Here is a 10,562-nt window from a genome sequence, read left to right on the forward strand (position 1 = left end):
TATGTACTACATGATAAAAAAATCATAGTTTATATAATAATAATAAATAATTTCAACGTTAAAAAAAATATAAAACTTAAAAATAAAAAGTAAGTTAAAAATATAAAATTACAAAATTACTACATTAACTGTGAACTAAAACGATGCGATACAATTTATTCAAGTCTGATATTAATTCATTATTACAACTATTTATAACGTTCTCTATAATACTGTCATTTTTTTTTTTTTTTTATGTGGTTGAGATATACTATTTAGTCTTACATAAATCTTGCGTTTCGATTCAGAATATTCGATGATGGTACCTATACATTATCAGAATTTTTAAGTACAATTCGTGCTAATTAATAGCTAAAAAAACGGGAATATTTTTTAATATTGGAGGGAGAGGCTGTAAAAAGGTTAAAATAAAGAAACACTGGTTGCTCGGTAAATATTTGCGTGCTAATTATTGACAATATCGATTTAAGAAATATACCTAGTACGTATAATTTTTGAAGTATATACGTAAAGTATATCTTAAGCCTTGGACTAAATAATAATAATAATAATAATAGCTAATAATAATACAATTAATGATGATAAGTGTTAATAATTTACAATAACGTTGAATTTATATTTTTATATTGTCTACAAGAAATAATTCTTTACTGTTTTGGTGAAAGTTTTGGAGTCATAATATTTCGAAAATGTTACGATGTATGAAAAATGCTAACATAAAATAATATTTGGTGAACATTGCAAGTGTCTACGGTTATTAGTTTATAAGTTTCAAGTTTCACCAAAAAAAATAAAAACTATTTCAAAAGTAATGGTAAATTCTCAATAGAAAAATGACAAGCGTCAGGAAAAACAAACAAAAATTAAGGAAAAACTGAGATTTTTACAGAATATAGATGAATTTTTCACTGAATATTTATATTAGGGATTTCTGTGCATTGCATTTTCAAAATATTGAGACTTTTTTGAGCTATTTATAGGCACAATAAATTTTATATATTATTATATTATTTTCTAATTTATATATTTATTAGTTTTGAAGTGAAAACTTCTCTTGGATGGCTCTGCTCTCCGCCTGAATCATATGAGTAAACGCGTTAAAATATCAGCGTCACGCTGACACTGACAATACATTTTTCGCTACGCTCAGAATATAAAATAAAAATTTATAAAAAAATTTACTCGTTTTTAACAAATATTGTGATAACGCAACCGTTGTCAACAGTATCTGCTATGACTATACCGCATAATCTCTTAAATTTGAACAAAATTGCCTATATTGAGCTCCTTAAACATCGTTAATGATTTGCACTCAAGATTTTTATAACTTATACCGTCGGGTGTTGAGTGATATTTTAATAAAATATATCCGTTATCCGATTATTTTTAGCCAATGTGATAAATAATATATGAATATGATGCATTAAATAGAAAAACTTGATCTAATATGTATAGTAGGTTATATTATATTATATTATAATTATATTACTTAATAATTGTATTATGTACATAATATTTCATTCGACGGTTGGCTGTAAATATAGAAACCAGTTTCAGTTATTTTTCTGTATAGATAAATGTATTTATAAGCTTTTAACGTGGCTGGAGCTACGTACAATTCAGCAAAGTCTTCTCTCGTTTCAACATGTTGTACTGGTGATTTGAAGACGTTGAACTGTTTTATGAACGCCATTATGAACGAAAAACAATTGTGATCCTCTTCATTGTATCTATTAGGCAAAAAAACAAGACCGCATTAAGGAGTAAACAATGAAATACTTATTATATAAAAAAAAAATACATCAAAAACCCTTGGTTTTTAGATTCTGAGCGGAGCGATAAATGTATTGATTTTACAATGATGCGTGTGTTTTTTATTTTTGTGTCTGTCATCACGGTTTGGGGCAGTAAAACTGCTTCGATTTTCGTCAACAGTAACTTTTCTGATAGGATTTGAAGTTCAAATCTTGACAAAATACGGAAAAATCACAAAAATTACAGATGGGAATTAATCTACTTGGTGCATTCGGGAAGTCAAATTTTAACATTCTCAATAGTTTTCAAAAGCGCCGCAAAAAAAAACAAAAAAATTAAGGAAACACGGGAATTTTCATACAAAATAGTTTTGGTTTTGGTTTTTGGTGTAACTTCAAAACAAATGAACGTACATGACATTTTCACTGATTGTTTATATTTGCATTTTCTATACACGATAAAATTTTTTAAATATTTTGATTTGTTTTGAACTGTTTAGGAATAGTTTCTGTTTTCAATTTTATTAGTCTTTTAGATTCTGAGCGAAGCGATGAATGTATTGATTTTATAATGATGTATTTTTTTTTTATTTTTTTATTTTTGTGTCTGTCATCACCTTTTAGGACAGTAAAATGCTTGGATTTTCTTCAACAGTAACTTTTCTGATAGGATTTAAAGTTCAAATCTTGACAAAATACGGAAAAATCACGAAAATTAGCAAATTATTTTGAGTTGAGATTTCATAAAAAATTTTCTTTTTAAATCTGAGATTTGAAAATGCAATACAAGATTATCCATAAGTTTGTCTAACTTTATCAAAAAAAAAAAATGTTTACAAGAAAGTTAAATTAAATTTTTATGAGCGTTTGAAATTCATATTTTTACAACATTTGATATTCACTCGATTTCTCATGTAACGATTTTCTTATTTTGTTGTAATTAAAAAATATATGACTGTAGATACATGAAAATTTCACCGAATGTTTATATTAGCATTTTCTATACACGATAAAATTTTGGAAATAATTTGACTCTTTTTGAGCTGTTTACGGACATTGTTAGTTTTCAATTTTTTTAGTTTTTTTTTTCTATAAATATCAATAAAATTTTATTTATTGGGTAAAAAAGCGTGAAAATTTAATATAAGGCTCCTGATATATCGTTTTAGTAGCAGTTAAAAAATTTTAAAAATACATAGGCACAATTTTTTTTGATAAGCATTTAAATTCAAATTTTGACATGTTGTAGTTAAAAATGTATAAAATTTTCAACTTCTATAGCTAAAGATTAAAAATTGAAAACAAGACTCCACGTAAATAGGTTATATATAAATTACTTTATTCACAATAATATCATCAAATATACTTAGTAATATCATAGGCTGACTGACCGTTTTCGCTCAGAATCGTGTTTTTCTTATACAATGATATTACATCATTGAATTCAAATTTAACACCATCCATTACAGTGACCCACTTGTAACCTACTGTACAGCAGAGCGACAACCACTTACCCACCTTTTTTTTTATAACGTATTTATAATCTTGTCTATGATATGGAAAATTGAAATTAGCATTAAATAAAATAAAAATAAATAAAATACCTACTGTAAAAAAATAAATAAAAAACGTGTCGATTAATGTAGTAACATCAAAGGTAGCATCTATAAAATCAAATTGTTTTATAAAATATATCCCCTCTCACCACCAGTTCGAGCCACTAGAAAAGTGTGATTATTAATTAGGTACCTATAACTCACATGTAAATATAAGTTTTTTAACTCTTATTACGGTTGGGGGAAGTCGTACTAACGCAAGCAATAACTACATTTTACGATAAAAAGAATCCGTTTTATTAGGTTATTTAGAATATTAGAGTGAATTAACCTATTACCATATTTTAAGATAAGAATATATCTATGTGTTGAATTTACAATGATGTGCGATTTTTTTTTGTTTGTCGGTGTACACGATATATAGTTGAAATATTACTTCGATTTACACTTCAGTTTCTTTTCAGGTGCAAAAGTATCCAATTGGTGCATTCAGTAGGTCAACATTTCAAAGTGTTTGGGAAAAACACAATAATTTTTTTTTTTCATCACACTATAAATTTCCTATCAAAGATAACACGCGTTCCACAAAAGCATTATTTATTGAAATTGAAAATATTTTTTGTTGCTTATTGACAAACTATGGAACAAATTCACTTTATCTCCCGGCATTTTTTTTTCTAAACACAAGTACCGATTATAACGAGTTAAGAACGATGGTGCAATAAAAAATTTGCGGAAGCTATATTATCTATTAAAATATTATCTTTATGAATAATCTATTTAGAATAAGCTATATTAAGTTGTTTTGCAATTATCTTCAGGTAGGCACTAGGCTAATGAGTATATTGTAACCTTGCCAAGTATAACATATATGTATATTATAGTGGCTCATTTCACCTACCGGCTCCAGTCACCTAACTTGAGGTGTTTAACTCGGATTGCTCGGACTAAACCCGGAGAGGTGGCAACCCTAGCCTTAGATTAAATTTTTAATAATTTTGACCCAAAGAATACAATTTTAAACAACTCGATACACAACCGTAAACAGTTTAAACATTAAAACAAATCAAATTTTTTTGAAAATTTTAGTGTATAGAAAATGCAAATATAAACAACCAGTGAATATTTCATGTATATACAGTAATTTGTTTTAGAGTTACACCAAAAACCAAAAACGATCTTGTCAAAACCAATTTTGCGTAAAAATTCCCGTTTTTCCTTGATTTTCATTTTATTTTTCCCGGCACTTTTGGGAATTTTGTAATTTTTATCCTCTAAGTACCAACTAGATTCACTTTCCTATTAGAAAAGATACTGTTGAAGGAAATCGAAGCAGTTTTACTGCCCCAAACAGTGTGACCCACACATCATTAAAATATTTCCTTACTATGGTAAAAATATTTTCAGAAAAATAATATGTCAAAATATTTAAAAAAGTCGCGTAAATAATTGAGAAATATTTTGAATATATTCTTTAGCCAAGAAGTTCATACTTTATAAAAATATTAAGTCAATTTTTTATGCATAATTTTTATGAAATAGTACTAAATATTTATACAATATTATTAATCAAATATTCATTATTCAAGCACTTTAAAATATTATCATTTCCCAAAATGCTGTGTGGGGAGAACAAAAAAACGTAAAATCAATATATTCATCGCTCCATTCAGAATCTAAAATTGGAAACTGAAAATGTCCGTTAACAGCTCAAAACGAGTAAATTTATTCTAAAAATGTAATGGTGTAAAGAAAATTCTTCATTAGTGGGAATTAAAAAAAAGTTGAGTGAAATTCTACTTAATTTCATATGAAGTCTGAAGTCTAAATATTATTCGAATTACAACAGATTAACTAATAGGTATAATATAATTTGATAAAAATTTCATTTTTTCGTTCAAATACCTACTAAATTTGATTTTCAAACGCTCAAAAAATGTACGCTTGAATTAATTTTAATAAAAACAAATTTCTAGGATTCTTGTATTCAATTGTCAAGCCTAGAATATTAACATTCAACATTTTGTGCATTTTTAAGTACGTCATAATAATTTGCAAAATAATATTTAAATATTATCTATTTTTAAATTGCAACAATCTTTCGAAAAAAACAATTTTATCGAGTGGAATCAATAATGTTCAATGTTACTATCCCTATTATTTTTCATATCAAATTCATAATTTCATAACAAATTCATATAAAATTTGTAAGTTCGGTGATAATAATAATAATAATTCTTTTTGTTTATAATTAAAATAACTTCCTGATACAATGGTACATATAAGACCACCAAATTTTCATATATAATTTTTTTCTCAACATTTTTATTTGAACCATCAGTTACACCCGGGTCGTTGTCTCCATCTTAAAAGTGTGTAACATAGTAAATTTACGCTCAGTATTATCTACGTTTAGGTTTGGGTTTGTTAGTTTAAAAATTAGAGTGAATCGACCAATTATTAAAATTTATTAATTAACGGTAAGAACATTATCTCTGTTTGTATGTGGGTTTTTATAATAATTCAGTTTTTAGTGAGTTATGGGAATTTTTAATTTACGCTCCACATACAAACACAGATAATGTTCTTACCATTAAGCTTCATAATAAGCTGATTCGCTCAAATATTTAAACCAACAAAGCTTTAGCTGAGCGTTCATTTGCAGTTACCTACGCATTTGTAGGACGGAGACAACAAATGCTTGTATAATGTTCTCTTAATAAGAAAAAAGAACAGATTAATCGCATTAACAAATTCACTTTAATTCATTGTAACATTTACTATATTAAAAAAATGTAATCATCTCAAACACTTAATTATATAGATAATAAATATTATTGTTAAAAATTTAATATACTGTGCAAATTTAACTCTACTACTTAATTTTTTATTGTGTTTATGTACTAAAATTGTTAGACCCCATGGGAAGGGGCTCCCACACCATGTACCTGATTTTAACTTACAATCATTTAATTTATTTGTAACCTTAATTCAACAAACCTAGCACTGTCCCAAAACTCATTTTTTACTATATTTGTTAATATAGTATCCCAATGTGTTTCCATACAATGGTCATTTAGTTGAAACACAACTAAACATTCTTGCCAATTGTCTGTATCCTCACTGACTCCATTCCAATCATATGATATAACAGTACCTCTTGATGTTGTCACTCCAATATGTAAATCATCCATTAGTTGGTAATTACTAGTAAAATTGTAAGATTGGATTTTTTTGAATTATGTATATCATAATATGTCAAATTAAATTATTCTTAATAAATTAAATAATTTTAATATTAAGTAAACTCACTTCAAAAAATCCCCTTGAGTTGGTCTCACAATAACAGAGCATGATTGCTGAGATGCTCTTACAAAAGGATGAGGGACTCTTAAAATAAAAAATGAATATATTTTAAAAAGTATTTATTTTAAACTTGTTATAGAAAATTGTTTCTCATTTACACAGATTTGCACAATAGACTAAACTACTAAAGATTACATATTAAGATTATTTTAGTCATTTTCAATTTTAAATTTAACATAAAACTGTACACTACTAGGTACCTACTATAGAATCTCATAAACTTCATTATTTTATAAACCATATTTTGTTATAAAATTATAATAAATAAAAAAAAACCATAGCAGGCTACTTGATATTTTTCCTCTAGAAGAAAAATCATGAATCATAATGTTCATGTTATTTAAAAATAAAATTTAATACAATATAATATTTTTTTTTGCAATGTCCTCTTAATAAGCAACCATGACAACTAAAACCTTACGAAAAATCGGTCAGAAATATTTTTATTGTGTATCTAGCCCGAAAACACATTTATGTTAAATGTTATTATGTTAATACTCCATTAAATGGAGTGAGGATAGAAAATATTTATATAAATACATTAAGAACAAATAGACATTTTTTAGACTCATACATGGAGACATTTATGTAGCAATCAAAATTAAATAATAGTGATCTATTTGAAACAATTTTAAAAGATGTAGCAGAATTTTGGGAATCATGGAAAGCCTACAAATTTTATTAACATTATGACATTATTTTATATTTATACAATGTATTTTTTATTATTTCATTTTTTCATTTTAATTTTTTTTTAATATTGTATAATAATGTATTTATTATTATGGATGGCGGGGAGATAACAAACCTGAGTGGCGGGGCTATAAAGTTTTCATTCGCCCTGGCGGGCTATAACAAACCAGTACCGAATATTATTTTTAGGCAAGGCCTGAACATTTATTATACCTCCCACAGTGCCACCCCATCTTGATCAAATCTGTAGGTACTTATTTAAGTTTTTTTTGTTTACTTATTCCAACTCTAATTATCATTCAATTATATACAAGTAACTGAATATTTTTCAATACCTAATTTGAATAGTACCTACGACTTTAGTACAAAAATTATTTTGCATTAGGTACCATACTTATTTTAATACTCTGTTGCACTCAATTGTTATAATTTAGATTACTGAAATTATAAAACCCAAACATAATAAAAATGTCAGCATTATCATGCTTCCAAAATGTTAAGATGTAGAATGTGCCCAATGTGGACTAAATAGGTTATAATGGACTCATATACTTAGGTCTCTGGTCCCAAAAGCGGTGAATACTGTACATTCTTATAAGTTATTAGCTTACTATCTCAAACTCACTGATCTATAGTCTTACGCATCCAACCACCCCGAACCATCTCCCAAAATAATTTGATCTAAAATAGTATAATCAATTAAATCATTAGAGCATGTATAATATCTCAAAATATTTTTCCACTAATATACGCACTCATGAAAACAGATACATTTTGCAAAATTCTTTATGTCTTTATATTCATCATCTCTAATATTATTTAATCAATAATTTCTCATAGGACTGATCAATTCAGAGAAGAGGAAATGTTTGTTCCCTTAGTAAATACATATGATGGCTTGATATCAATATTTATAAATACTGAATAGTGTACAATCATATTATTTTAAACAGAATAGTTTAAAATTGAAAATTTTTAAAGAGAACTCTAATTAAGAATTATCACAGATTTTGAGTTAACATAAACAAATTTAATTAATAAAATGTAAAGAAAATTATAAAACCTATTGATTGCTTCCAATCTAACATTTTAAACATTATTTTTAGCATTTATAATATACTAATTATAGATACCTATGTAAAGTTTTGTAATTATTTTTTATAAGACTTAGTTTTATTGTATTCTGTCATATTACGACTGTATAACTCTTAAAATAAAAGTATAATTATAGTACATTTAAGACCAAGATTTAATTTAAAACCTAACATTTTATTTTAAACAGTATATCCATATTTTTCTTAGAATTATTATTCAGTTCAACAAATCATTATAACAAACTTAATATTATATTTATAAGTTTATAAGAGGATATTGAGGGTTAGGTCCTGGTAAAATTACACTATATAACAAAAGACTTGGTCAAGCTTAAACAGGTTTTAAATTTATAAATTTATATTTAATCGACATTAAAAATACTTGAATGTTAAAAATGAAAACATTTTTAATAATTTACCTGATTGGAATGCTCTGCAAATTGTTTAAACATATTTTGCAAATAGGACAATTAGTTGGAATGTTTATACAGTATATGTTCTTATGGTTACAATGTTGAAAGCTAATTATACCGGAATCATTATTCATAACAGTTGGTTGAATTGTAAGATCTGCAACAAAAAGATTGCAATCAAAATATTGTAACTGACAACTATTTGTCACATATTTAAATTAAAAAAATTAAGACAATATTACAAAATGTATTGAATTATTTTATCACAAAAGGTAATTTTAAAATATGATCTCTTATATAAAAACTGTATTTATACAGGTATTATAAGATAATATTGGTGAATTTTAAATGAATATCAGCATCAATGAAAACTACTTCTGCTGGTATTTTTTCAGAGACTTTAATACTAGATATGAATAATATTATGTATCTACCTACCTAGTAATTTATTAGTAATAAGAGTGAAATTAAATACATAACCAATTCAAAATATGATTATTATTTAGGGTTTGAATTTGAAGGCAAATACCTTTTTGTTTTGATAACAATAGAAAAATAATTTTTAAATTAAATGTCTCATTTAATTTCTAAGATAATGGGTGAACAATATTTTTGGCTTTTTTCTCTTTCTTAATTAGTTTTTTTTTAATATCAATTAACCTGATAGTTTTTTATACATATCAACGAAACAAATTGATAAGAGTTGTGAAAACGACAACTTGTCGATGTTATTTTAAAATTAGTTTTAATGGGATTTATTATCGCCGATAACGATAAAGTATTTGTTACAACAAGTTAATTTATCGTTCTTGTACATGGTAATTATTTTGTACTTTGTATTACTTTGTAATACATTGTATTTTGTAATTGCTTTTTATATAAAATAAATGCTTTTGTAGGCTTTTTTTCACATTTGAATTTTTTTTTTTTTTGATTATATAACCTTCAAATCCAAACTCTAGTTATAACATATTATTTTTTATTAATTATCTATAATACTATGGTGATTATTGTTTTTATGTTCAAACAAAAAGTATTAAACCTTCAAACAACATTGTAAATAATTAACGTGCATAATGACACATGACATATAAAGTATGATTCAAAGATTACCAATTAAAATAATAATATCATTAACTTAAGCGATGACAAAATTGAAAGAATTAATTAATTTTAAATTATGTTTATTACCTATATGGGATCACATATTTTAATGTGTAGGTGTAGCATTAAAAAACCTTATCAAATCACATTTTGAAAACGCTAGTAATTTAATAATTAAAACAAATTTGTTGTATAGGTTCATTCTAATATACAATGATAAACAATAGACATCAAATTATTTTAGAACAAAAAAAGCTGACTTTCCGGAGTCAAGATTACATTTTTCTTTATGTAAAGAAAACAACTCAAATTGTAAGATTAAATTCTAACAGCTATGTTAATCTAACTATAACTTTAATTACTTTCAATGATTTAATAAAATTAAAACGTTTGATTAAATATTTTTTATTTTACCAATTTTGAGGTAATCTGATAGTGTTAATCAGTTAAACATTCAGCATAATAATATATGCCAAATTTATTAAAAATGTAAAAAAACTACAATTACAGTTCAGATTTACTTCAACTTCAAAATTGTAAATTGCAAAATTAAAAACTTTGAAACTGATACTCGGACACTCA

At 25.5% G+C, this 10,562-nt stretch overlaps 1 protein-coding gene across 5 annotated transcripts; it reads right to left on the reverse strand.

Moving 5' to 3' along the window:
- LOC132935305 (MKRN2 opposite strand protein) lies at positions 1–10,562 on the reverse strand. 5 transcript variants are annotated; one of them, XM_061001806.1, is made up of 6 exons: positions 10,395–10,562; positions 8,883–9,033; positions 6,623–6,700; positions 6,311–6,517; positions 1,617–1,730; positions 1–1,532 (listed from the first exon to the last, which is right to left on the reverse strand). In XM_061001806.1, exons 2-6 carry the CDS (start codon positions 9,008–9,010, stop codon positions 1,502–1,504), a joined length of 558 nt encoding a protein of 185 aa, XP_060857789.1. In that variant the 5' UTR covers positions 9,011–9,033; positions 10,395–10,562; the 3' UTR covers positions 1–1,501. The 5 variants fall into 5 exon arrangements, with proteins under 5 accessions (XP_060857789.1, XP_060857788.1, XP_060857785.1 ...); XM_061001805.1 differs by having other exon boundaries at positions 1–1,730; positions 10,489–10,562; XM_061001802.1 differs by having other exon boundaries at positions 1–1,730.

This window comes from Metopolophium dirhodum, chromosome 1 (genome assembly GCF_019925205.1).
Source record: "Metopolophium dirhodum isolate CAU chromosome 1, ASM1992520v1, whole genome shotgun sequence".
NCBI classification, from domain to species: Eukaryota; Metazoa; Arthropoda; class Insecta; order Hemiptera; family Aphididae; genus Metopolophium; species Metopolophium dirhodum.